This window comes from Copadichromis virginalis, linkage group LG19, assembly GCF_057382275.1.
Source record: "Copadichromis virginalis isolate Kocher_CV1m ecotype Utaka linkage group LG19, C_Virginalis_male_GT1.1, whole genome shotgun sequence".
NCBI classification, from domain to species: Eukaryota; Metazoa; Chordata; class Actinopteri; order Cichliformes; family Cichlidae; genus Copadichromis; species Copadichromis virginalis.
The window spans coordinates 13,245,465-13,273,029 of NC_140636.1; the positions used below are offsets into that span (position 1 = coordinate 13,245,465).

The window sequence follows — 27,565 nt, forward strand, 5'->3', positions numbered from 1 at the left end:
TTGGCCCCCTGTTAAAAATCCTGGGGAAGCCCCTGCTTTACTTTTAACGCTAACCTCGCTGTGCTGCATTCCATGTAGCGGCGTGTCTCATTGGCTGACACCAAATTCCTTTCATAGGCGCGTCCAATCAGCGTCACCGTGTTATCTAGCTGGTGGCTCGCTGGCCCCGCCCCCTCTCTGGAGCTGGGAATGACAGTGAGGAAGAGGAGGGGAGGTCTCCGGTGGTGTCCGAGCAGCAACTTTGCCAGAGAAACGGAGAATCACCGACAGAAAGTCCGCGAAGCGAGTGGCGGATAGGGCTCAGAGCGGTGCTGTGACCCGGCAATTTCCCGGGGGATTGAGTTGTGAGACAGAGGCCGAGGTCGCGCTGAAGCAGGTGAGGCTTCCAGCGCTTTCTGTTCGCTCTCAAGTGGCTTTGTTATCAACAGGTGCCGCTAGCAGCTAGCAGCTAACGCTAGGCTCGAATAAAGTGCGTTTCTCCGAGCAGGGCGGCTCGCTGACGGGCCAAACCGACCCAGGTGTCCGAGTTTAGGCCGTGAACGGAGCCGGTCCGCCCCGGAGCCCTGTCGCTCGGGTGAGAGAAGCAGGAAAACGCAGAGAGGCTCGAGAGTGAGCTAAGGTTAGCCAGCTGTCAGTGAGACAAACTCCAGGCTGGGGGAGAGGTACCTGCATACACCGCTCAGCTTATCTTTATTTCAGTTATTCCACCTCAGCAGCGACTAAAAGCGCCATTTTTACTAAAACGCCGCCGCGTAGTCCTGCTGAAGTTAACCTGAGTGCTGGACAACCTGTCAAACTACAGGAAGCTGTATTTACAGTGAGCTTCTTATTTCCTTGTACAGAGAAATAAAGCGTTCATTTCCTGTTCCCTGCCGCTCCCCGTGACTGCCGTGGAAGGAAATGTGTTTTTGAATGGAGCGTTATCAGGTCCGAGATTACCGAGGACTCAGTGGCAGTGGGCGGCTCGGATTCAAACCTTCAGTCGGTGTGAGGGACAAGCCCAGCCCGGCCTCCTCACGCAGTCCTCTCAGCGTTTGGGGTTTCTTTATTTTTTCTCTCTTGTTTGTTTGTTTTTACCCCGCATATATGTTCCCAGTCATGTTTTGTGCGCTTTTTTTGGGCTTTATTCTTCAATTATTTGTTGTTGTTTTTTTAAAACAAACAAACATGTGTGACGGGCATTCAGTAAATAGTTACTTTTTTCCTAATCTGTTTTTGAATTTCTTTGCTTTTATTTTTTGCCCCACAATTTTATTAATTCTTTTTTGGTAAATTGATTTTTTTTAAGTTTACATTTTCCTCATAAATATTTGTACATTTTAGTCATTTTTGGAGGGAATTTTTTGGGATCTTTTTGTGTTTTATTTTACATTTTTTAAAGTAACGTTTTTTGTCAATATTTGAATTTTTTCCATTTTTTATTATTTTGATATTTGAGTTTAGAAAAAGTCATACCTTTATGAAAAAACGAATTAATTCATGGTATGTGTTTCTTGTAAATTTGTAGTTCTCTGCTCTTGTTTTGGGGGATTTCTGTCCTAAATATTTGAGTTTCTTGTGAATGTGGGCGGTGTTAAGATGTGACCCCGCCCTCCCAGCAGCCTGTCGCCCTTCACTGTGAGTCGCTGCATTATTATTAGACTATTTTCAGCGTGACCTTGTGCTGGTTTGTCTCACTGCTGTGGACAGAGTCGTGGTTCTGCAGTTTCAGCAGATAAAATTTGGAGAAGTTTACCTGTTTAATGTTTACCTGCGTTTGCCTTCCAATCAGACATGTCTGTGGGCGGGGCATTGCTCCAGAGAGAGTGGTGGCTCCATCAAAGCAGAGTCGCAATATTTTAAATTTTACTTGTTCATTTATTATTTTTTAATAGCCTTTATTGGATGGAGACAGACAGGAGGCACAGTGGGGGGGGTCGGACTCATACCCGGCTTCCTGGCCATGGATCACACGGTCGCCAGCTCACCCTCTGAGTAAACTGGTGCCCAGAATTCATTTATCTGATTGAATTTCTGTGAATAAAGTTACGATGCAGTTGCTGTGAATGTTGAGTCTTACAAAGAGCGTAGTTTGGATGCGAGCGCAGGTCCCACTAAAGGGCGTCACGCCCTCACGCCACCATCACAGGGTCTGTCTGGGAGATCTCAGTCAGACGAGGAGCCGCTGGAGGTCCCCCGTGCTCCTCCTGTGCCTCCTCACACTGTGGAGCGGATGCTGGTCTGGTCCCGGCGTCTACTCCTCCTGATGCTGCTGGCAGACGCAGCAGGTGTGGAGGAGCTGCATTACCTGTGCAGCATGAACGGGTTGCAGCAGGCACGAGGACACAGAACACTCCCCTTCCTTGTTGCTGCCGCTCTGATCACACCTGTGCAGGTGAGACAGAATTTGTCACCTTTCAGTGTGAGCTGTTCACAGGGCAGCCGGCTCTCGGGTGCTAGATGTTTCATCTGATGACATCAGGACTGCCTTGGAGTCCCACGGCGTGGTGAAGTGACCGCGGTCGGTGGCTGGTTGGATGTGACTCATTGCTGCATCTGCAGTTTCCTGCACATGGTCACGGTTCAGCTGCACATGCGTGTCTGGCGTGTTTGTGGAAAGTTTTCTCACCTGTAAGAGTTTCACATCAGGGCTCCAGACTCTGAGTGCTCTCCACCTTTAAGATGCAGCTCCCCTTGCTGTGTGTTCGGCTCTCAGACCTCAGACCCAAATGAAGAGATAAGATGAGTGAGGCTCTGCAGGAGAAGTGAGTTTTCTCTGAGAACTACTAGTGTTTATCTTTTTGGAGAAGGAACCATTGGACTTGTTTTGTATTTTTCTGATTTATTTTGAAGTCAAAGCTTTCCCTGAAGCTCGTCTTTGTTGTCCTTAATAAGGCTGGTGTTATCTGTGAGGGTGCTGTGGAAGTCAGGTTGGGTGCCTGTGTTTGGTTTCCTCGTCAGCGGATGTAGGTTTGCGGATGTAGGTTTGCTTCTGCAGCACAGAAAGAAAGCTGCAGGTGTTGTGCGAGCTGGATGTGGAGGGTCATTGGCTGAATTTCAGAGAGCGGTGGGAGCCTCACTTTACCATCCACGCAGAGCCCTGGTGAAGCAGTGAGGTGAGGACGGGGCTGAGGGCGTCCGGCCAAAGAGAGACAGACGTCCTCTGTTCTCAGGAATGCTCGCTCGCTCGCTCGCTCGCTTCTTCTCCGGCCTGATTGGGGGGCTCGTGCCGGGGCAGATTGGTCACTGCTGTCTGATTTGGTCCATTTGCGTCCTCAGGCAGTGGGACGTTGCTGAAGTCCAGGTGTGTATGAGGACTGAGTTTAGTCCTTTCTATGCTTATGTTTTTTTTTTTTTTATATTTTACAAAATTTCCTTATTTAATCTGCCAGAGAACAGCACCTTCTACTTTTACTTCACCGGACAGTCTGATTGCTTTTATTTTGAAAGATCCAGCCCTTCCTGTCTCATGCTTCCTTTCTCACAAACACGGCCTTGCTGACCAGTCTGTCCTGCTCAGGTGAGCTGGTTAGTTAGTGGTTTAGGAACCAGTTCTCCACCTGTTGCAGGTTCTGGTTCTGGTGCAGGACCTCCAGACTAGAACCAGGACTACATCACCAGCTGCAGTCCAGTGCAGAGGTGGAGGACTTCGTCCGCAGGATGAGAGCCTTAGTAGGGAAGCAGCAAAGAGACGTGACAGGAAGGGCTGGGAACTTTCAGAATAAGAGCCAGGACGTTGCTCTCCAGTCAACCGATCAGATTTTGTGAGAGAACGTGAAAGGCTGTTAGAGGCTGGGGTGTTTCTGGAGGGTGGGGGAGGAATCGGTGTCACGTTCAACATGTTTAAATCCACTTGCGTGTCCATGACTCAGATGAGACTATCTTTCAGTTTGACGGGCTTTTGTTGCTCACATAAAATAATTGAAGCTGTTTTTGTTCCGTTTCAGTGTGTCCACCCTCCACTCCCTCCTCTCTGTTTTCCTGTCTGGTACAGGCTGGTACAGCTCTGTGTGTGTGTGTGTGTGTGTGTGTGTGTGTGTGTGTGTGTGTGTGTGTGTGTGTGTGTGTGTGTGTGTGTGTGAGAGAGAGAGAGAGAGAGACAAAACTCATTCACACTCATAAAGTTCTGAGAACAGCGGGTGGAGGAAGGTGGATGGGAGGGGCTATTATCAGGATTGTTATTGATTGTTTATCTTGATCAAGTCACATGATCAGTAACATAAAACAAACTTGGATTAATCCTGTCGCTGCAGTCTGTCAGATTAAACGTTGGACTGGTTGCTTCTGGGAACAATCTCGTGTTGGTTGTGTGAGCTCGTCTTTGTCATAGTTGTGTAATTGTCTCGGTGGGACAAATGTCTCTTCAGTCTCTGAGGAAGACAAACTGCTAACACACCGATGACTTGACCTCTGTGTTTTTACAACCACTGGAGGCCAAATGTGAATGATGACAGTGAAACGTGCCCAGAGGGCGGCGTGCGACAGGACGGGTGGCGTGTTGAGTTAGAACATGCCCTTTCTGATGGTTTGAGGGCAGCAATCCAGCAGGAAACGGCTTCAAGTCCTGATCAGCTTCAGGCTTTTCCAGCCAAACTGGGTTTCAAACCAAGCTCCACCCCTTTCCCCGCAAACCAAAACACTCAGCAGGAGGGCTCGTCCACTCTTCCTCACCCCCTCAGCTGATTCTCTTCAAGCACTGACTTTTTCTTTCTGCTGTAGGTCAAACACCTGCAGTCGTACCGGTCTTTAATGAAGCCATCAGTTTTACGCTCCCGGAGTCAAGTTTGCTACAGGAAACCTCACAAAGTGCGTTCTGAGTAATGGTCAAAGGCTGGTGTCAGCCTGTGGGAGAGGTGCGTGCTCACCGTGAGTGGGAGCACATGCATCCACAGACCAGGATCATCTTCATCTGCTGAATTTTGTAAATCTGTCAGGTGTCTCTGAGGCGGTTAGGCGGAAACTGTTTCTCTTTTTATTCAGTCAAACCTGTGATTTCACTGAATTAGACAACGTGAGCGCTCAGTGCAGCTCCTCGGACGTGTAGGTTTCTGAAGACTCAGGTCGGGACGCCGTGCAGTCAGAGATGGAGCCGGGCGCTTGATGGAGCGGCTCGGGGCTGCAGTGCATGTGTGAAACCCGATGAATGAGTTGGTCCGTGTGATTCATGAGTGCACAGAGCTGTTTGTGGTCCAGGAAGCTGAATCCAGCGAACTGTCTGCAAACCCTAAGCTTTGAGTATCAACTGATACTCGAGTACTTGTCTGACTGCAGCGGTCGTTAGTACTCAGGTGTGTTTACCTGGACACACAGTTGAGGACAGATTTCACATATTTAATTCTGTAAGCAGAGCCTTGCTGGTTATTGTGTTTGCACTCCTGTCACTGTAAACGTAGATGAGCTCTGCGAATATTAAAGATGATGGGGGGGCTGAGAGCGGGGGTCAGGCTTTGGTTGCATATCTCAAGATTATTTTGTGTGTATGTAACAGTGTGTGCCTGTAAACGAGCACGTGCCCTCATCAGGTCGGTGTGTTTGTGCACAGCTCAGAGACGAGAGCTGAAAGTGTGGATCAATGTTTGAATCCCGGCTCTGTGTTTTTGGGACACGCTCCCTTCCCCCATCACAGGAATGCTGTTCCCAGGCTGCCTGGCATTCTTCACTGTGCATCATGGGCCGTGTGTGTCACAGTTAACATACAAACACGTTATTGTGTTACTGAGATAAGGCCTCCATCCGTCTGTTTATTTTTACCATCTCTCTCTCTCTCTTTTTTGTTTTCCATTCGTCGTTACCTCACTCGCTCTCTGCCTCCCCTGTTTCCTGACCTGAGCGCCGGCCCTCGTCCCTCCCACCTACCCGGACCACCCGGCTGCAGACAAAGCCATTGTTGTTATGGTTACGTGTATGGAGTGGGCGGCGGTCTTGGTATTGTTGCCTTTGAACTAATGACCGAGCTTCATCTGGCGCTGCTGTTAACCCGCTGCACCTGTCACTAAACCAGCTGTTTGTGTCCCGCACATCTGGCTGAATGTGCGGCAGCGAGAAGGTTCCCATTGTGACATTAAAATGCTGTGATGGTGAAACAGGTGTGTCATGTGAGTGTCCTTACTTCCTTTTTAAAGTGATCCTGCTGTGCTTCCTTAGCTCCACCCTGATGAAAAGCTGCTGAGTGTTACCTGGTTGGCGTCACGCCTTCATAAATGTATTCGGTTTCCTGTGACCTGTCAGTTAGGGCTGCCACAAACGATTATTTTGATAGTCGACTAATCAGATCATCATCCATTGGACGTAAAACGTACAGCTTATTGCACCAGCAGCATCTGCTCTTATAGAACTATCATTAGCTTACAGCTTTAAGTGTTTAAGGTGCTAACTAAAAATAAAGACAAGATGATAGTTTATTAAATTTTAATGAAATTTGCACTAGAGCAGGGCGATATGGCCAAAAATATTTATCACGATATATATTTGAAAATTTGCGATAACGATATAACTGACGATATAATTGATGCGAGACAAAATACAACTCCACAACATTACTAGCGCAAAAAGACAACCTTCCATTTATTTTCACGTAAACAAGAAGCTGGTTTTTATGTACATTAAAGCTTTATAAAAATGTAACAGTGCAAATGCAAATTCCTTGCTGAAAGTTTAACCCAAAGGCATTTCCAGTAGAAATGGGCTGACATATCCTGAGCATAACCGTGTATAATATCCACTGAAGTTAAAAAGAGGTGCTTTGCAACATTAAACTGCAGTGTGCAGTACGTATTTTTCGGACCATAAGGTGCACGGGATTATAAGGCACATTAAGCGAAACAAAGCAGTCAGATAAATCAAACTTGATTAAACTCATTCTTCTTGCTTCCTCCACTTCTGTACCATTGTTTCATTAATGTTGAATTCTCTGGCAGCTGCTCTATTCCCATGTTGTTGCAGTATATTAATGACTAACCTCGTATTGTGGATGGATTATCTCAGTTGTTCTCCTGACTGAAGTTTGGTCCGTTTACAGCATCCTGCCATGCGATTGCATTTGTCTCTAACCATGAGGAACCTTCAAGTTAACTTTTATAAGTGGGAAAAGTGTTAGTGTTTGTCCTCCAGCTTCACTGTTTATGTTATGCTAACATTGCTGTGTCGCTAGCGATCACATAGCACATCATTGTATACCAGCTAGCCCAACTTCAGTAACCCTACAAACGTCACTGCTGTTTAGTTTCCTGTCTTCATTTATGTTGGAAGTGATAGCAGAGCTGTACGTTTGATTTTTTTCAGAAATCTCTCAGTCAGAACATGCAATATCATGCTTAGGTAACTAGCGAAACTAGCGAGCTAACTTCCGCTAGCTTCCTGCTAACTTCTAACTCCGTTAAATGTAATAACTTTTGTTTTCATGGATGCCTGGAAGTTAAACTTTATAGTTACACCTGGTAAAGCAGCAATGCTGATCGTTTTATTAAAGATGATAGAATTTAGAGAGTTTTTAACTCAGTGATGCTGCAGTGTTCGTTTGACCTGAAGAATACGGAGTTTAGGACCCAGATTACTCCCATCTTAGTCCGACAAATACGACAATAACGACGGCCGCTTGCATGTTCAGCAAAAAATGTGCTTTGTTGTGTATCTGACGGACAAACACCAAACCAGTTCCACATCACGGAAGTTGCACCATTTTTACAAACCAATTCTGGTTCATCTGTTTCACTCAAAAATCGGCCATGTGCGTATGAAAACAAAGGCACTGCGCATGCGCGTTTTACTCCCAGTCTATCGCGATATTTCATTTTCCTATCGTTGCCTAACATTATACCGGTATAGAGATTGACAGACCACGTGACTTTCGCGCATTGCATGCCATGAACTCGTGACAAAACAATCCAAGTACCGCATCAAACGCAAGCATTTGCAGCTAGTGATGGGATTTCCGGCTCTTTTTAGAGATCCGGCTCTTTCGGTTCGGCTCACTAAAAAGAGCCGGCTCTTTCGGCTCCGAACCGGCTCTTCGGGTTGTTTTGTTGCTTTAATTAATTTATTATTAACAATAATATAAAATTATGCACAAAAGGAATTACTAACGTAAAAACAAGTGGTTTTATTTATATATGTTTATATATAAATATATGCAGTGGCCCCTAGAGACAAAACACGTACAAACTCCAAAACACATTTCTAGCATGAACTGAACTTCCAAAGCAGAGCTACTAGATCACTTAAATTACACAATTGAAAGCATGTGTGCATTGTTTGTGTATTTATACACAGGCACTCATATATATTCAAATAATTAAAAAAAAAAAAAAAGTTCATTTACCTGTTACTACCACACACCAAATCCGGTCGTTGGTACTTGCTGGCTTGTGTAGCCACAAGATAACAAAAGCTCAACACTGCGCCCAGCATCCTGGAGCACTTCTGTTGTGATTTGTACGTGTTTTGGAGTTTTTACGTGTTTTGGAGTTTGTAAGTGTTTTGGAGTTTGTACATGCTTCAGAGTTCGTACTTGATTTGAAGTTTGTATGTGCTTTGTCTCTAGGGGCCACCTTAAATATACTTTTATTTATTCACTCCACATAAAATGCAATAAATAAATCATATAATACAAAAATCAACTATTCACATTTCAACTTTTAACTATTTAAATTTTCAGCTTTTTCCTTTTACAAATTTAAAGTGAAAACAACACAAAACACTGCAAGACATAACACAATTAAATATAAATTATAATATGAAAACAAAAAGAACATGCACATTCTCTGTCATATGGACCTGCATGAATAAACTTTCTGAATCCTTTATCACCTGCAACCGAAAATAGCTGTGGATGATTACTATACCTTTCTAATGTGACGTTGTTGTCCCTGCCTCTCTTTCTCTCTCTCTGGCTCTGATCCTGTGCTACTGAGTGTAACTACTGCCCCTCCCCCCTCTGCCCAGCGTAAAGCACAAGGCTGGCGTGCAGAGTGAAGCGGAAAAAAAGTGCGAGAGAGAGGGTGAGAGAAGAAAAAAAAATACAACCCACGTGACGGCTCGCGATAAGGAGCCGGCTCGCGTCGTTCACGTCAAAGAGTCGGCTCTAAGAGCCATTTCGTTCGCGAACGACCCATCACTATTTGCAGCACCGCAAAACGTTCATTCTTCGGTTCCAATAAATTCTTGCTTTTTCTTTGCCCCCCAAAAAGGTATGTACAAAACGAAGGAGAACAATGCCGGTCCGTACAAAGACAGACTTGATGAAAAGTCAAAGAAAAGATACGAGGAAAAAAATCAAACCAGTGAAAGGGTTAGACCCTTACGAGCACACAAAGGGACAAAAGACGTCAGCGTGCTGCCCAACTTTCACCACGCTCATATTTATAATCATACGCTTCTTGGAGTGAGTGCATACACTCATGAAGTTTAGTAACTTCAGGTCACTGCAACAAGCCCAGGTACAGTTTACCGACGGATGGGTACAGGACCTTGAAATGCACCGTGTAGAAAGAAAGACCATCGTACCTATCATAAGTTTACCAGTCTCACAAATCGTCATAAATACACATTCGCTAACAGTTTATTAATAGGACCTTTTGAGCTCAACGGTAATTAATTAGTAGTGGAAATAATTTCTGGTACCCATCACAGAAATGTAGCAGTGACAACAATATTGTATGCTGTAATCGTACTGGGCAATTAGTGATACAAAAAACCTGTTTTATCCTGTGAATAAAAGTATATGTTTTTGTCAATGTACCATAATAACAGAAGCGAAACGCAATATTGTGTCAGGACAATTCACTATTTATGCACAATAAACAAAGGAGCATAGCGCGACAATTTCTGTTCAGCGCCAGACTTGCTTGTAACCTATATCACCAATTATGTTAAGAAAAATGACGCATTAACTACTACAGCAGACTGACCTGTGTGGAAATGCTTGGAGCAGACTAACCTGTGAGCTGGAGTGTTCTGGGACGTTATATTTTGTCTTTGAATGGCTGCAATCCAGGCCACTCTTTGTTACTTCGGAAACATGGCTCGAACAATTTCTCTTCAACGACGTAATCCGATAACAACCGATCTCTTTACCCGTCGGCTTCCCGTGGCTGTCATGCGACCGGCTATTGCAGTTAATAATACAACAGCTTCTTACCATTTTTTGTGTTTCTTTTTATCGCTGTATAACTGATTTCCAATTGAAAGCCTACGTGCGCTAGTACCTCTTGCCACGAGTTCCCAGAATTCTTTGCGGTTTACCCCTGAGTGATGTCACATTTTCAATCTCTATTACCGTGAACGGTATAATATGGCCCAGCCCTAATTTGCAGATTGTTTCGGTGAAGTTTAATAAACTCCTTGCTAAAATATAACAGGACACCGGAGTAAATTCTGGAGCATCTCACACTTCTGATAATCAGCTGTCTGCTTGACGTTTATTCAGCTGTGTAAAAACTATAACTTTAATCTCAGCCAAACCGATTTACTCAGGAACAAATAAAACACTTTAACAAAAAAAAAAAAAAAAAAAAAAAAAGCCAAACAATAACATTTTTAAGTTATCTAAGTGACTTATATATGTTTAACCTGAGTAGCGAAAGACGGCGGTGGGTTTGAAGCCGGGAGTCCGGTGTTCTCACGGCTCTGGTGAGCCTTGCCCCCGGCTAGCTATCGAGCTAGTGGGTAACAAACGTCTCCGAAAACGCTTTTGCAAATATGTGGTGTCTTGATAAACTGAGCAGATATTTGAGGTTTACACAGCTACATTCCCTGAAAATATGTTAAACGTTTATTTTATGACCCAGAAAGAATAATAAGAGTAATATTAAAACTAACTAGCTGCTGCCATTGTTGGAAACTGAGCTGGGCTGCGCTATGAATTCGGGGTTTAACGGCAGCTGGCATCCTTGTACATGCAGTGCTGCCGTCTTCTGTCTCAGTCCGTTATTACACTCTTAAATCCTACTACTTATTCCTGCGTCTTTTGGGATCTTACAAAGCTTCAAACGACATCAGTTAAATCAGTCATCGACGATTTTAATAGTCAACGTAATCGTGACTAGTCGACTAATTGTGGCAGCCCTACTGTCAGCAGATGTAGGGCTGTGCGATATGACAAAAATGCCATATCCCAATATAAGACATTTATCGTTCTGACAACGATATAAATCACAAAAATGTAACATTTTCTATAAATTCTGTGAATCTCGGGCAGCTCGACTTGCGTTTAGTTTTTCCAGCTGTGCGTCTTTTACCTGGATTTGAGTGTTTTAACCGATGCATGAAACGATACATTTTTAGACATAAGTTGTAACGGCCGCCGTTGTCTTTCAAAGTTTGAGTCCAAGGTTGATGTTTTTTTTTTTTTTGTTTTTGTTTTTTTTAGCACATCAGGGGGGTTTTTTTTGCTTCTCCTCCGTAAACTCTCTGCATGCTCTTTCATGTGATTCAGTTTATTTTGAAAAGTCTCAACGGGATCTTGAGCTTTATTGTGAAAGGTTTACGTGGAAAACAAAACAAGCGGACTGCGGAGCCACGTGATAGTTTTACCGTCATTGTTGCTAACGACAACACGTAAAAACAGGCGCTTGTCCGTCCGTAGTGTGGATATATTAAATATAAGCGAAAGAGAGAACTTTAATAAAGCCGCTACCATCAAAACCATGAAAAAATATTGCTGTAAAGTTTATTTTCTGACTCCATGAAACAAACGATAGCGTAATAGGAAACGATAGACGTTTTTATATCCGATATATATCGTTATATCGAACAGCCCTAAGCAGACTCATCTGCCTCATCTGCTCCTTCAACCCAGGTGACCTTGTGTGTCTGCTTCCTGCACAGGTGACGGTGTCATGGCTGCCTTCTTCACCGACTTACCCTCCTAAACATCTCAGGAACATAACCATCATAGAAACTGCCCGTCTGAGCAATCGAATCAAACGCACACAGTACAAGACGTGCATGCATGCGAGGGATGACGACCTCCCATCTGAATGGCCATGTTGCTGGAGAGGGAGGAGGAGATGAAGAGGCGAGGGGAGGACAGCAGCACCGAGAAATGGCCGTGGACTGTCCGGGAGACCTGGGCAGCCGAACACTGCCTCTGCGACGCTCCGCTCAGCTGGAGAGGATACGACAGCATCAGGTACGACACAGAGACACCTGCGTGGGTGGGGCCTTTATCGTCAGGTGTTCCGTTTGGGGCTGTGCATGTTTCACTGTGACAGGTTTTGTGTAACGACAGTGGGATGAAAGCACGCCTGAGCGAACCCTCGGAGGCTCAGGTTAGTTCCTGCAAACACATCTCTGATAATTTAGTGCAGGAAACTTCACTAAGTGCATTGTGGGTAAACTTTCAGGCTGATTTGAGCGTGTGGGGGAGGTGTTGGCTCAGAATGAGCTGCAGCCAACACGAGGTTTAGTTTCCTCGAGTGGGCGTGGGATTGCTCCGGCTGATTTTTCAGTCCTGAGCATCGTCAGGTTTTACCTGATGTGGGTTTCATTTACATAACACACTCACGTGGGCTTTTAGCACAGAGCCAATCACAGCTCAGCGTGCACAGGTCGGTGCAGAGGACGCCATGTGTGCTCTGATGCATGAGGTATATGGAGGGCCTCCTGTGTAACTTCCTCTGCTCTGTGTTTGTGTGTCAGGAGGACCTTCGGCGTCGTAGAGAAGAGGAGGGTCGGCAGCTGGATTTGAACGCCTCACTCAGACTCAGGAACCTCTCCCAGAATCCCTACAGCGGGATCGACAACCCCACATTCCTGCAAGACACACCGCAGCTGCCAGCGCTCAGCAGCCAGCACACACACGCGCTGCTGGGTAACACACACACACAGCCGTTATTACTGTGCAGATCTGAGGGGTCAAAGGGTGAGGAGGTGGAAGTTAAAGAGATGCTGACAGCGTTGAAAAATGAGGAAAGTGAACAAGAATGTCAGACGCCAGTCAGGGAGGGAATTCCTCAGGGAGGGAGTGAAGCACCCGACTTAATTAAGAGTTTGTTTGTTGGGCGGCAGCGCTGACACACACAGGAGGACACACTGTTCGTCTGAGGTCAGCTATGTGTGTGCTTGCTTTGAACACGTGTGCTCTGTCTCTGCAGAGTTGGAGGAGCTGCTGCTGTCGCTGAAGCAGGTCCGGGGCAGCCTGTCGGACCAGCAGAGTCACAATGACATCGAGTTGGTCCTCGCTCTGCTGAACAAGGTAATATTAGCAAGCGAGGCCTCGGCCCGCTGTGTAATTGTGGCTTCTTTGTGAGACTCTGCGGTCAAAGACTCGTCACTGCTGTCTGAGCTGCAGCTTTGTGGTCCCGGACACTTCGAGGCGGGGCTCTCTCCTGACCCAGGGCAACTTTTAGCTGCTGGGTCCGGTCCTGATGCGCGGTGAGAGACCCTCGGGCTGGTGGTGACTCTGCAGACGCTCTCACATGGTGCAGGTGTGCACTGACTGTGTTTGTGTGCTTTTCTGAGCAGCAAACAAACACAGACCTGGCAAACCGCACGTTTCAGTGCACGAAACCGGAAGAAGGAAAAGGCTCGCCGTCGCAGCGTCAGCCTCGGGTTGCACTGGCGTTTTAAAGCTGTCACTCAGCAGGGTGACACCTGCAGTGTGATTGGTTTCTAACAGAGCTTTAATCCAAAATCATCCTTCAGTGGGCCTGTAAAGTGGTCATCGTGACGCCGTCTGCCTGCCGCTCTGTTGCACTTAAAGCTGCAGAAACATGGAGACGTGAGGTTTTTAAAATCCGCTCTGAGCGTTAATCTTTGTCACAAAGCCGTGTGGAGTCATGTGGCTGTTTTCAGCCAGTCAGATGCATGAAAGAGCGCATTCCTGCGATGCTTTGGAGTCAAAGTCGACCCTCCTGAGTCGTGCTTCAGAGCCTCGCTGCTGCCTGAAGCCATTCGCCCACATAGAGACGTCTGAGTGGTTTTTGCTCTGCTGAAGGTTTGTTTTATTTCTGCCACACGGATTAGTGCAGGACTTCCTGTGAGCTCATTAAAATAAACTGTACTGATCATTTGAGGAAACTCGCGCTCTGATTGGACTCATATTTCCTCACAGTCATGAGCTGAACCGAGGGTTTGTTTTCACAGCGTCACTCTGCAGCTACGCAGCAGTTTGAGCTGCGTTTAATGAGCAGAGCCACGCTGTCTTTGCTTCACAGGTTTTTATCTGAATCATTCTTTTCTCTTCTGGTGACATAAACTGACTTCCAGCATGAAGCAGACCTGATGCAGAGCAGCCTGTAGCTTTACTGTAGCGTCTGTTGTTACCTGTGCAAAATGTCTCACCTGTAGCTCAGGCGATAAACAAGCGTCTCTTTAAAAAGTGCTGATGTGTGGTGATGCAGCATTAATCTCATTATTATGATAAAGTTCATGTGGAAATCGACTGTTGCGAGCTCTGAGGATACCGAGGTCTTCCTCCAGAAGCTCGGCCATCTTTATGCTGACTCTGAGCCCTCGACTCGCCGTCCACCTGAGTGACCTGTCGGTGGGTTAACAGTCAGAGGTCAGCACTTCAGTCATAAAACTGGAGCTTTTGCTGAGTGTGAACTCGGTTTGTGAGGATTTAAATCAGCTTTTGACTCAGCGCAGCGTCGAGTGGGAATAAATGACAGCTCGGAGTCGCTGACGTCTTTGTTTTTCTCTCTGCAGTCGGACTTCCAGTCGGCGCTGAAGATCCACAATGCCGTGGCCAGCAGCATGCACCGACCGTCTCCGCCGTACCCCAACACGCAGCAGGCGCTTCCACTCGCCATGGAGGTAACACACCTGCGGTAATGGAGCAGAAAGTTTAGCTTCATCAGTCTGGATGTGAGCTAAACACTTAAAGCTGGTCTTTAATAGTCGATCCTTTGTTATTTCTCACCTCTTTGTGCTGCAGATCAAACTGAGTTAGTGGTTGTCTGTCCAAAGCTGCTGTGAAGGGGCAGCACAGCGGGGACACGTTCACTGTAGTATGTTTGTAGAGCTGCAGTAGGTCACACACTGTTTCCTGCAGGACCATTTTCAATTCACCAACATCGTTCATGATCTTTCTTTTCCTTTGCAGTCACACAGGTGATTGGTCAAAGCAACACCTGATCGATTCACCTGCAGTGAATCAATCAGGTGTTGCTTTGACCAAACTAACACAAACTCAGCTGAAACAACCCAGTTTAACCAAACTCAGCTAATCCAAACCTACAAAAATGTTGTATGTCGGACTCGTCCAGCTGCTCCACGATGTTCTGCCTGATGTCTGTGTCTCATCCACATTTGTCCTGGGATCAAACTTGTGTGGTTCCCTTTCCCACTGAGCCCGCAGTCTTCCTGAGGGGCGGGGTCTGGTTCATCACACCGTCGGTCACTCGGGAGTTTTCTTGCATGCTGCGAAAGCGAGGCTAAGCTCGGTGCTGGGGTTTGCGCTCCTCGGGCCTCGTTTCAGAGGCAACTCATTAAAAGCAGCACACCATCCATGTTGGCGTCTCCGCCCCCGCCCTGCGTTTGGCTTCCAGAATCAAAGAGAAAAGAAGAGCTGGCGTGCACGCTGTCCTCACAAACATGCTGTTTCTTCATCAGGAACGAAGCAGAAACGTGCTGCAGCAGTGCAGGAGGACGGTTTCAGTGCAGCACACCGCTGTTCACGTCAGAGATCTGCCTTTGATCTTTAATACAACAGAAATATGAGCGTGAGAACCGATCTGTTAAAGTCCTTACTCACTGCTCGTGCACTTACCCAAAGTTTCCTCCTCTTCTTCTTCTGTTCTTCCTCACGTCACCCCAACGCTGATCAATCAGCGCTGATCAATCAGCTCTGTGTGTGTACTTACTGTACACACACAGAGCAGACGTGTAACAGCACCACAGCAAGGCCTCTATGAAGGAAAACACGGGTGTGTTTTTGTCTGTCCGTCCATTTTCTTATGGCTGGGTCGCGGGGGCAGCAGCCCAGACCTCCCTCTCCCCAGCCACCTCCTCCAGCTTGTCCTGGAGAACACCAAGGCGTTGCCAGGCCAGCCCAGTAATGTAATCTCTCCAGCGCGTCATGTCCCTGCCCCGGGGCCACCATCCGGTGGGACACGCCCGGAACACCTCACCCAGGAGGCATCCTTGTCAGACGCCTGAACCACCTCAGCTGGCTCCTTTCAATGTGGAGGAGCAGCGGCTCTACTCTGAGCCCCTCCCGGATGGCCAAACTTCTCACCCTATCTCTAAGGGAGAGGCCGGCCACCCTTCGGAGGAAGCTCATTTTTGCCGCCTGTATCCACGATCTCGTCCTTTGGGTCACACCCACAGCTGGTGACCATAGGTGAGGGTAGGGACGTAGATCCACCAGTAAATTTAGAGCTTTTACACTCCGCTCTCTCTTCACCACGACGGACCGGTGCAGCGCCCGCATCCCTGCAGCCGCAGCACCAATATGTCTGTTTTTGTCATTAAACACGACCAAAGTTTCTAATAATGTAAAAAATACGGTTGGACATGTGACAGGAAGTGATCAGAGCGGGGGTGTCTGCTGCTGTTTCAGGTCAGGAACCTCCTGCAGGCGTGTCACAATAAAGAAGGCCTGGAGCTGCACAGCCTGCTGTCAGACACACATCTGCAGGTACACACACACCTACACTCGTTTCCATGTCCCCACAAAGATGTCTAAACATTTACAGTCACACACAGATGTATGTGTGTGTGTGCGTGTGTGTGCGTGTGCGCGTGTGCGCAGTCGTTGCTTCTGACCCATGACAGCATAGCAGAGATGGAGATGCAGCTGGAGCCGCTGCCCGCCGAGGGCGAGATGCTGACGCAGTGGGGAGGAGAGACCGTGAAGATTGTTCGCATCGAGAAGGCCCGAGACATCCCTCTGGTACACACACACACATTTGACCCATTTTAATTACATGTGAAATCTGAGGGCTGGGAAACAGTCGAGCTCTGTTCAAAGCGACAACAACATCCTGGTGTTTGATGCCAGGACTCCGTGGCTGTGATGAAATGCATGGTTTGCTCTGCAGGGGGCGACGGTGCGGAATGAAATGGACAGCGTGGTGATCAGTCGGATCGTTCGCGGCGGCGCCGCTGAACGAAGCGGGCTTCTGTCTGAAGGAGACGAAATCCTGGAGATTAACGGCATCGAGATCCGAGGCAAAGATGTCAACCAGGTGTTTGACATCCTGGTGAGTGTTTCACGTACGAGCGCAGGTTGGACTCCGGCTGAGCGTCGTCTGTGAGCTCAGGCGCTTTCACGTCAGTGGTTGGAGATGATTTTGTGTCTTTGTGTCTAAACAGGCCGACATGCACGGCCTCCTGACCTTCGTGCTGATTCCCAGCAATCAGAGCAAACCTCCTCCCGTCAAAGAGAGTGTGGTGAGTGCTGCGATATGAGAGGAACGCCTCGTTCCCGACGCGCTGAAGTGATGAGGGTGGAAGCCTTCCTCTGACCCCATGACTCTGCTCTGCTCCTCAGGTCCACGTGAAGGCTCATTTCGACTACGACCCCTCGGACGACCCCTACGTGCCGTGCAGAGAGCTCGGCTTGTCCTTCCAGAAGGGAGATATCCTGCACATCATCAGCCAGTCCGACCCCAACTGGTGGCAGGCGTACCGGGACGGAGACGAGGATAACCAGCCGCTCGCTGGCCTGGTTCCAGGTACAGCGGTCTGACGGCCGGAGGTTTTTTATCTTAAGGGTTTGAAGAATGCTGCACGGTGTGAGCGCGCTCAGAGCGTTTGATTTGGATAACAGAAAGCAGATTAGCAGCAACCTTTGACCTCCGTGACCTCTGTGATCACGTGACCGTTGGGACGGTTACTCGTGGCTTCCCTGTGCTGACTCCACACCAAACAGGAAGTGACATTTCACCTCGTGTGCAGTGCCACCTTCTTACCCCCCTCAGTCCAGCTGCCCTCAGAGGGCGTCAGTAAGCTCCGCCTTTGTTTCCAGTTGCCCGTGGCATCAGCAGAATTCCAGCTGATGTGCTTTTCCAGTTGTTCCTGGATGATCCCGGCCAGATGATGTCAGATCCTGGGGTCTCCCCCATCTGAGCGTGCTCAGAACTCCTGCAAAGGGAGAAATGCTGCGCTCGCGCAGAGGTGAGCGTGGGCTCACCTCTGTTTGTTTTCATACGTTGGACTGAAACATTTCCTCGTGTTTGGCGTGATCGTGTTTTCCCTGAGGTCAGCTGTTCAACATTTGGAGGAAAACTCGGTTTGTTCTCGTGTCAGCTGAGCAGCTCTCTGCTTCTGTCTCCACAGGGAAGAGTTTCCAGCAGCAGAGAGAAGCCATGAAGCAAACCATAGAAGAAGACGAGCCCGAGAAGTCCGGTTGGTCCCTGCTTCGCCCACGTTATGACCTCATTGCTGTAAAAACCCGTGTGGGGTTAGAGGTCATGTGACTCGTGCACTGAAGTGGTGTCTGTTTGCAGGGAAGCTCTGGTGTGGGAAGAAGAACAAGAGGAAGAGGAAGAAGCTGCTGTACAACCCTCACAGGAACGACGGTGCGTCAGTCTGTCCCTAAACTCTGACAGGCAGCGAGGAGGCGGAGCCTCAGCTCCTGCTCTACCCTCACTCAAACTCCAGATGTCTCTTTTTCTTGTCTTTTGCTCCAGATCTCGATAATGAAGAAATTCTCACCTATGAGGAGATGGCGCTGTACCACCAGCCGGCCAATAGGAAGCGGCCAATTGCTCTGATTGGTCCGAGCGGCTGTGGGCAGGAACAGCTCAGGCAGCGGCTGCTCAACAGTGAACCAGAGCGCTTCGCTGGAGCTGTGCCTCGTAAGGATGTGTGTGTGTGTGTGTGTGTGTGTGTGTGTGTGCACGTGTGTGTGTGTGTGTGTGTGTGTGTGTGCACGCGCGTGTGTGTGTGTGCACGCGTGTGTGTGTGTGTGCGCGTGTGTGTGTGTGCGCGCGTGTGTGTGTGTGTGTGCGCGCGTGTGTGTGTGTGTGTGTGCGCGCGTGTGTGTGTGTGTGTGTGCGCGCGTGTGTGTGTGTGTGTGTGCGCGCGCGTGTGTGTGCGCGCGTGTGTGTGTGTGCGCACGCGTGTGTGTATAAACTAACTCTGTGTGTGTGTGTGTGTGTGTGTGTGTGTGTGTGTGTGTGTGTGTGTGTGTGTCGTAGACACGACGCGGAGCCGTCGCGAGGGCGAGCAGAGCGGTCGCGACTATCACTTTGTTTCTCGGCAGACCTTCGAGGCTGAGCTGGCGGCTGGTGAGACGTTTAAATCTGAGAATATTCGTGAGGACGTCGTACAAATGTGCTCGATTTAAAGTTAGAAGTGTTTAAACGTCCTAAAGTGCAGCTGCATCAGAGGAGAGCAGGGTGACGAGCGTGTCCCAAACATGCTGAGGCAGAAATATGGCGCTCTGATGTAATATCAGTTTGTACCACAAGGTGGCGTCAGTGCTTTATTTAAACTGCAGCCTGTGAGGCTCAGGGTGTCTGGAGGTCTTTAACCTCCTGTTGGTGTGAAATGAGTTGTTTTTGTGTTTCAGGGAAGCTGATCGAGTCCGGAGAGTTCGAGAAGAATCTGTACGGGACGAGTACGGACTCAGTGAGACAGGTCATCAACACCGGGAAAATCTGCGTGCTGTGTCTGCACACACAGGTGTGTATGTGAACACACACAGGTGTGTATGTGAGCGCGCACACAGACATGTTTCTGCTGTATTGAACGGTCCTGCAGGGTGTAAACTGTAAGCAGAGCTGCATGCTTTGTTTTTGCTGTCAGACGATCAGGCTGGATTAATGTGGCAGGAGGCGGGGTCAGTGTGAGCGCTTTCATTGGAGGAAACGCTGATGTGTGGCCTGTGTGTGTTCTTACTAAAGCAGCAGTGAAGGGGCGAGTGGGGAGCTGCGATTGGTCCACCTGCTGCTTGTGTTTTTATGTTGGCTGGGACTTCAGCAGAATCTTAATAATTGCAGTCTGAAGATGATGATCAGCTGATCCACGTGCTGACTTCAGAGCTCTCAGGCCCACGTCATGCTGCCTCCACCTGTAGCACAGCTGCAGCACTGCTTTTATCTGCACTGGGTCTCAAACTGATTTTACTGGAGAGGCTGAAGCAGAGTTTAAATATGAGGAGCAGCTGATTCCAGCTGTGTTATTCTTATTGATCTCATCTTAAGATGAGGCCAGCTCCCAAACTGCGTCTGAAGAACACGAGCTGTGCTGCTTCAGTGTGAAATGTCACAGGTGTGTGTTTTCTGCTGAAAACTCAGTGATGAATGAGTGTGAGGTTAGTGCAGAGCCTGCAGACAGTCACATTTGCATGAAATAAACGGAGTCTAATCAGATGAAGTTCTTTGCAGCTTTCAGACTTTATTCAGAAAATCAGACACATGAATGTTTTCAGCATTTCAACAGAATTGAAATCATCAGCTTAACAGTTTGGAAACAAATCATGTTGGAGAAGCTTCCTGTGTTCTGTCACTCAGGATGTGGCTTCAGGGATGATGTCGGACAGCTTGATGTTAAACTCTGTGCTGCTGTCACTGTGAGACTCGTTTCTTTGCAGCCATGCTTGGGTCTGATGAAGGCTGCTTTTTGCTGGCTGCACTTTAAATACAGTTACCATTAAATACGTTCTGTTCTGGGAAACATCTGATACACTCAAAAGTATTGCCTGGTCTGTAACACCGGAATATATTCGCATAACCGATCTTTTCTGCAAGGGCTTTGAGAGAATTTTCTAACTGATCATCATTAAAAAAGGGAATACCCTGTTTATTAAGGGGTCTGTATGGTTGTGTAAACACGAGGGCATGCTGTGGCCAGTTTGTCATCGGTGTAATCAATTCCAAAATGTTTTCTAAAGGTTCGTTTGGGTTTACACATCTGTGTGCACATGGAGAGAGGTATGTGTACAGAAGCAAAAAGCTCTTTTCGTATTTGTTGCTCCACGCATTGTTAATGTGTTCCAAAACGAGGCGTTCAGCGTGGATATACCCACTGGGCTTTTCTATATAAATGTCGTCTGTCCACATTGAGTTTTGGTCCATTCTATCCAGGGGGATGTTCACAGCAGCACAGAACTGCCCAAATTCTAAATTCCTGCCAAAGAAAGGACATTTCTAGTTTGTGAAGAAAACAGAATAATCCAGAGGTTACCTGTGAGGATACTCACCTGATTGAATTGATAATCTGAGGCAGCTTGTTCTCAATCCCTTGATCCAGACTGGTTCCAGCTGACAGCAGCAGGGCCAACACGGTCCAGGACAGGACACACCTCTGCACACCTGACATGATGTAAACTGCACACCTGCACAGGTCACATTGGTGTTGTTACAGCTCAGCACACAGTGATCTCTCTGCTAAAGCTTCCTCCACGCTGAGGGACAGAATCAGACTCACCTGATGAGCCGGAGTCGAAGCGTCTCACCTGTGGAGTGGGGTTGTCGTTTGGTGACTGAGGCTCAGTGTGGCGGCTCGAGGGTTTTATAACGGGCGCGCTGACGCGTCTCAGCGGCTCCTCTGTCCAAAAACCAGGTAACATGTAAATGTTTCTGAGTTACATTAACATTATCTCCTCTTCATGGAAATGAAAACAAACAGTCTCCAACGGTTCTCGGGAGGACTTTACAGGTGATAAAGTAGAAGGACTGGAGTTGGATGGTGCATCAGAGGACACCGAGTGAATGAGGCCGTTACTCTGCCATCTTTAACCTGCAGCTCTGACACAAATGCTTCCTCCAAACCACGCCGAGTAGTTCCTGATTCCAGCTGTGAGACACATCCCAACCTGAAGCCTGACCAAGTTCATGTGTACAGAGTTGCAGCTCCAATAAATCACGTTTTTAAAGAGGAAGCTAAACACGAGGAACTCTGAAAATGAGAGACGATTAATGTGGCACTGTCACTAAAACCTTGGAATCATTCACGTCTTTGATTTTAAAATCCTCTGAGTGTGTACTGAGGCAGAACGAGGTGGATGTGCCCAGGTTCAGTTTTATGCTTTCCACAATCCTTTGAGAGAGGACTGCGTCATGCTTTCTTTCAGCTTGTATATGAAGGTCAAAGTTCGAAGCAGTGTTTTCAGAAAGTAGTCTATCCCAAAGGTCTGCGCATCCAAACACAAGGACGATTCTGTGATAGCCTGGATGGAGCTGAGCCCTGAGAACATTGCAAATGTAATAAATTAGCACAAAGTGCATCAGTTTACCTGACGTCCTGTGAATGCACCGTTGGACCTCACCATGCCGCTCAGAGTTGAGCTTCTGTGCTTCCATGATGAAGATCATTCTGCTTATCTGGGTTCCAATCACAGTGACAACAGTAACCATCGAAGCCCAGACCTGCCTCACCCGCCCACCTCCTCCAGCTCGTCCTGGGGTCACAGAGTCGTCCCCGGGCTGCTGTTAGATACAAGCTGTGTCCCAAAACGTCGGCTTCATCCTCCTGAGGACCCGGCCTTCGCGGTCTACGTGGGCCGGGTCCTTCGAAGACTGAGAAGGCCGGAAGTGCGACGCTGTGAAATTGGATGGTCGAGCCTTCTGATTAGCGTCACCTCTGTCTCGGTGGAGTCTGCTCCTTGCTGTCTAAAATATAACAGGACACTGGAGTAAACTCTCGACCGTCTCACACTTCTGATAATCAGCTGTCTACTTGACATTTATTCAGCTGTGTAAAAACTATAACTTTAATCTCAGCCAAACAGATTTACTCAGGAACAAATAAAACACTTAAAAAAAAAGCCAAACAATAACATTTTTAAGTTGTCTAAGTGACTTACAGTGGGGCAAAAAAGTATTTAGTCAGCCACCGATTGTGCAAGTTCCCCCACTTAAAATGATGACAGAGGTCAGTAATTTGCACCAGAGGTACACTTCAACTGTGAGAGACAGAATGTGAAAAAAAAATCCATAAATTCACATGGTAGGATTTGTAAAGAATTTATTCATAAATCAGGGTGGAAAATAAGTATTTGGTCACCTCAAACAAGGAAAATCTCTGGCTCTCACAGACCTGTAACGTCCTCTGTAAGAAGCTTTTCTGTCCCCCACTCGTTACCTGTATGAATGGCACCTGTTTGAACTCATCATCTGTATAATGATCATGAGAACGGTGAGCAAAGATCCCAGAACCACACGGGGGGACCTGGTGAATGACCTGCAGAGAGCTGGGACCAAAGTAACAAAGGTCACCATCAGTAACACACTACAACGGCAGGGAATCAAATCCCGCAGTGCCAGACGTGTTCCGCTGCTGAAGCCAGTGCATGTCCAGGCCCGTCGGAAGTTTGCCAGAGAGCACATGGATGATACAGCAGAGGATTGGGAGAATGTCATGTGGTCAGATGAAACCAAAGTAGAACTTTTTGGTATAAACTCAACTCGTCGTGTTTGGAGGACGAAGAATACTGAGTTGCATCCCAAGAACACCATACCTACTGTGAAGCATGGGGGTGGAAACATCATGCTATGGGGCTGTTTTTCTGCCAAGGGGACAGGATGACTGATCCGTGTTAAGGACAGAATGAATGGGGCCATGTATCGTGAGATTTTGAGCCAAAACCTCCTTCCATCAGTGAGAACTTTGAAGATGAAACGAGGCTGGGTCTTCCAACATGACAATGATCCAAAACACACCGCCCGGGCAACAAAGGAGTGGCTCCGTAAGAAGCATTTGAAAGTCCTGGAGTGGCCTAGCCAGTCTCCAGACCTCAACCCCATAGAAAATCTGTGGCGGGAGTTGAAAGTCCGTGTTGCTCGGCGACAGCCCCAAAACATCACTGCTCTCGAGAAGATCTGCATGGAGGAATGGGCCAAAATACCAGCTACTGTGTGTGCAAACCTGGTAAAGACCTATAGTAAACGTTTGACCTCTGTTATTGCCAACAAAGGTTATGTTACAAAGTATTGAGTTGTATTTTTGTTATTGACCAAATACTTATTTTCCACCCTGATTTACGAATAAATTCTTTACAAATCCTACCATGTGGATTCATGGATTTTTTTTTCACATTCTGTCTCTCACAGTTGAAGTGTACCTCTGGTGCAAATTACTGACCTCTGTCATCATTTTAAGTGGGGGAACTTGCACAATCGGTGGCTGACTAAATACTTTTTGGCCCACTGTACTTCCTCTCCTCCACCTGGGTCAGCAGCTTGTCCCTGACCTGGAGTGGCCACTCCACCCTTTCCTGCTGAGGACAGTGGGCTGAGACTCGGAGGTGCTGATCCCCTCCTGATGCAGCCAACAGGACCACGTCTGCTTTGAAGGCTCAGCAGCAGCTCCAGCACTCAGAGGACAGGGGTTACGTTTCTGACTCTGCTGATTGAGATAAAGGCACAGACACAGGGAGAGTGTCAGACAGCTGCCTCGGAGGCTCTCCATGCAAATAACAGCTCATCATCATGTCCACTGATGATCCACGTTACACAAGCTGCACTCATCACAAACGGACCTCATTTGCACTGCGGTGCAGGTGATCCTGATAAACAGACACTGAAGTATGAATGTGAGCTGTTCAGATGCTGCAGGTCCTCAGAGCAGCTCAGCTTTGAGCCAGCGAGCTAATGGGAGCTCTGTGGAGGTGACCGGGTACACCTGCAGGAAGCCATGGTGTTCATACCTGGGAACACCTGTGCTGGAGAGCTTTCTCCACTGTTTGCTTGTTTATACATGACATAGAGTGTGTGTCTGTCTGTGTGTGTTTCCAGGCTCTGAAGGTGCTGAGGAGTTCAGACTTGAAGCCTTACATAATCTTCATAGCTCCGCCCTCCCAGGAACGACTTCGAGCTTTATTGGCTAAAGAAAACAAGAACCCCAAGGTGCTCGTCCGTTTACGTTTGCCCATCAGCTGTGTTTATGCATGTGTGTCTCAGTACTGACGTGTGTGTGTGTGTGTGTGTGTGTGTGTGTGTGTGTGTGTGTGTAGCCCGAGGAGCTGCGTGACATCATCGAGAAGGCGCGTGAGATGGAGCAGGGCTGCGGTCACCTGTTCGACTCCATCATCGTGAACACGGATCAGGACAAAGCTTTCACCGAGCTGCTGAGACTCATCAACAAGCTGGACACGGAGCCGCAGTGGGTGCCCTGCTCCTGGCTGCGCTGAACGAACACACACGCACACACACGCACACACTGAGCTAGGGGGTGGCGTCAGGACAGAAATCATCTGAGATTTTGAATCAAACTGGATCATAACTGTTCGTGTTTGTTATTAAGGGCAGAACGAGGCCTGCTGAGCAACAATAAAATCATAATCGACTAACGAGACGGAGTAACGTCACAACGAGCTCAAATTATTTCTGTTATCTTAGTGGGAACATGAACAATCTGGTCTCTGACCAATAAAAATGAGTCTCGGCATTAAGCTCCTCCTCCTCCCCGCAGCACCTCAGTGTCCCAGCAGGGGGCGGGCCTCACAGCCTGTAGTGTCGCTGCCGCTCGATTGGTTCACATTTCGGCGTGTTTCTGTCCTCGCTCGTGGTCACGTGCAGACGGAGTTGTTCACTCACATTTTTGGAGATGCAGAGCTCTGTGCCCCGCCCCACTGAGGCATTCTGGGATACCTGAGGGCGAGCAGGCTTGGAACAGCGAGTTTAAAATCCTTTTTTTTTTTTTTCCACGACACAAACGTAAACTTTTGACCTTTTGACCTTCTGCTCACTTTGTTCTCGTTTTTAAACGTTTTGCTGGAATATTTATTGTGTAAATCGACACTGATGTCGCTGCATTAAAAACTTTATCTTGGAAAGATTCTGAACGTCTTTCCAGCTTTATTCTGAAAGTCTCAGATGTTTGTTTCCTGTCGCTGACTCTGAATCAGTTTTTGAACACACTCTGACGTCAGACTGTTTCGGGATGTCGTGTTTTTCTTGGAGTCGTGTTCGTGTTGGACCTCGCCGCCATTGGCACCGCCTCGTCATCATTTCGTTTGTTTTTAATGTTTGTTTTTATTTGTTGTAAACACACCCACCTGTCCAGGTGAGACTCCTCAGGAGGAAATGTGAAGCTCAAACACTTTGGCTGCTGACTCCGCCCCCTCGGCTGGGCTGAGAGCACAGACTTCCTGTCTGACTGACTTTTACTGCACTTATGATTGTTTTTGTATCAGCTGATACTGTTTGACCTTTGACCTGGCGGCCTGTGTGTGTGTGTGTGTGTGTGTGTGTGTGTGTGAGAGACTCTGAGCTGAAGTAGAGACTCTGTATCATCACTGTAGAGCTTTTATATATTTGTAATATTCAAAATAGATTTATGAATACCAGAATGCACCAATAGGAGTGCAGCTTTCTCGCCCTCATCCCCTGCTATTGGTCCAGGAGGAAGAACAAGAGGGGGGCGGGGCTAGCTGTACTGAATGTAATTGATTCCACTTCCTGTTTCTCACTTCCTCCTGAGAGAAAACTTTTTGTATGAATATTCACCACAAAGACACGAATAATGAATAAAATAGATCATCAGTAGAAAATAAACCTGTTTGTTTTTATTCAAACTTTATTATTATAAAAACCACTGACATCACTTCCTCCTTTCAAACAGAGTCGTAGCTTCCTACCTGAAGCCACAGCGGCTCAGAGCTGCGTGTGTGTGGTGTGTGGGGGGGGGGGGGGCAGAGGGCCCGAGCCGGCCCCTCTCAGCCGTACGGCACGTGGTCGCCGCTCAATGCTAAACCCGCACCTGTGTGAGACGTGCACACTCACAGCCATAAGTTCAGTCCCACAGCAGAGAAACTGAAAAGATTCGACCTGTAGCTTTTGCAGATGGAGCTCTCCTCGGTTTTTGATGGGTGATTACTGCAGAGGTGGACTGGATTTAATGATTTGACCTCAATAAATGACACTTTCAAAGTCACCTGGATAAATATTGACTCTGAGATGCAAACCCCTTCATGGAGTTTGATTCCACATTAGGAATTTTCATCTGTCTGTGATTTTCTTTTGCTCTGCAAATACAACAGTAACAAATTCCCCTAAAAAGATATTTTCATAAACAGCTGCTGCTGGTCTGTAAACATGACTGTGTTGCACACAAACGTTTGATGTGGAATAACAGCTCCATTCTTTATAAAAACAAATCCATTATTTCCAGAACTGGTGCAATAAAACTCTTGCAGTACGCAAACTGTCTCATGAAGGAGGGTGCTGAATTCTGATGTGACTATAACGCTCCTGTTTTCTCTGTAAACAGGAAACCAGCTTCTTCCTGCTCAGGTCTGGATTTGGTAATCCTTGTTAGGATCACAGCGTCACGTTTAGTGTCTGATCATATTCACTCTCATCGTGTTGTTTGGTTCCACTGATACTGACCATCATTATTCTCACTTTTATGTCATAAACCTGTTGAATATGTTCATGAGTCCAAGATCTCCAGTCAGAAGTTCATGACATTTTCTCAATAATGGACAAGAAGAAGAAAAAAACCCTAAAACGTTTCATTTATTTAAACATTTCAATATATTCTTGTGTGTTGGAGCGATTTGATGGTGTTCTTGTCAACCTGATGTTTTGTTGCACTTAATGGAAAAATAAACAAAAGTCAAACCTGAGTGTGTAACTGTAGGGGGCGCAGTCGAGCTCTGGTACTGACTGATCTGAGAGGTTTAATCAGAAGTCTGAATGACCCTTTGCAGCTCTCAGTCTGTAAAGTTCATATTTAGCTTCGTACATCTGCT

General features: G+C 47.3%; 1 protein-coding gene and 1 long non-coding RNA gene across 3 annotated transcripts; one reads left to right on the forward strand and one right to left on the reverse strand.

The window, feature by feature from the left end:
- The first annotated feature begins 172 nt into the window (after positions 1–172).
- Positions 173–27,432, forward strand: LOC146685708 (protein PALS1-like). Of its 2 annotated transcripts, XM_085440600.1 has the most exons (17): positions 173–376; positions 11,803–12,106; positions 12,616–12,787; positions 13,071–13,171; positions 14,626–14,733; positions 16,481–16,558; positions 16,673–16,813; positions 16,962–17,123; positions 17,236–17,313; positions 17,414–17,597; positions 18,202–18,270; positions 18,372–18,443; positions 18,555–18,722; positions 19,065–19,154; positions 19,439–19,551; positions 24,606–24,716; positions 24,824–27,432. In XM_085440600.1, exons 2-17 carry the CDS (start codon positions 11,927–11,929, stop codon positions 24,998–25,000), a joined length of 2,004 nt encoding a protein of 667 aa, XP_085296726.1. In that variant the 5' UTR covers positions 173–376; positions 11,803–11,926; the 3' UTR covers positions 25,001–27,432. The 2 variants fall into 2 exon arrangements, with proteins under 2 accessions (XP_085296726.1, XP_085296727.1); XM_085440601.1 differs by lacking the exons at positions 24,606–24,716; positions 24,824–27,432 and adding an exon at positions 21,121–21,180.
- On the reverse strand, positions 20,249–21,347 carry LOC146685709 (uncharacterized). Its single transcript, XR_014916640.1, has 3 exons — positions 21,298–21,347; positions 21,071–21,205; positions 20,249–20,997 (listed from the first exon to the last, which is right to left on the reverse strand). It is a non-coding gene; the product is annotated as an uncharacterized LOC146685709 (long non-coding RNA).
- Positions 27,433–27,565: the final 133 nt, after the last annotated feature.

Bases quoted from the DNA above. Each gene is read 5' to 3' on its own strand.
- LOC146685708 (XM_085440600.1), top strand. From the start codon at position 11,927: ATGCGAGGGATGACGACCTCCCATCTGAATGGCCATGTTGCTGGAGAG. The intron at 16,814-16,961 runs GTACACACACAC...TTTGCTCTGCAG, and splicing joins AGGCCCGAGACATCCCTCTG to GGGGCGACGGTGCGGAATGA. The intron at 17,124-17,235 runs GTGAGTGTTTCA...GTGTCTAAACAG, and splicing joins ACCAGGTGTTTGACATCCTG to GCCGACATGCACGGCCTCCT.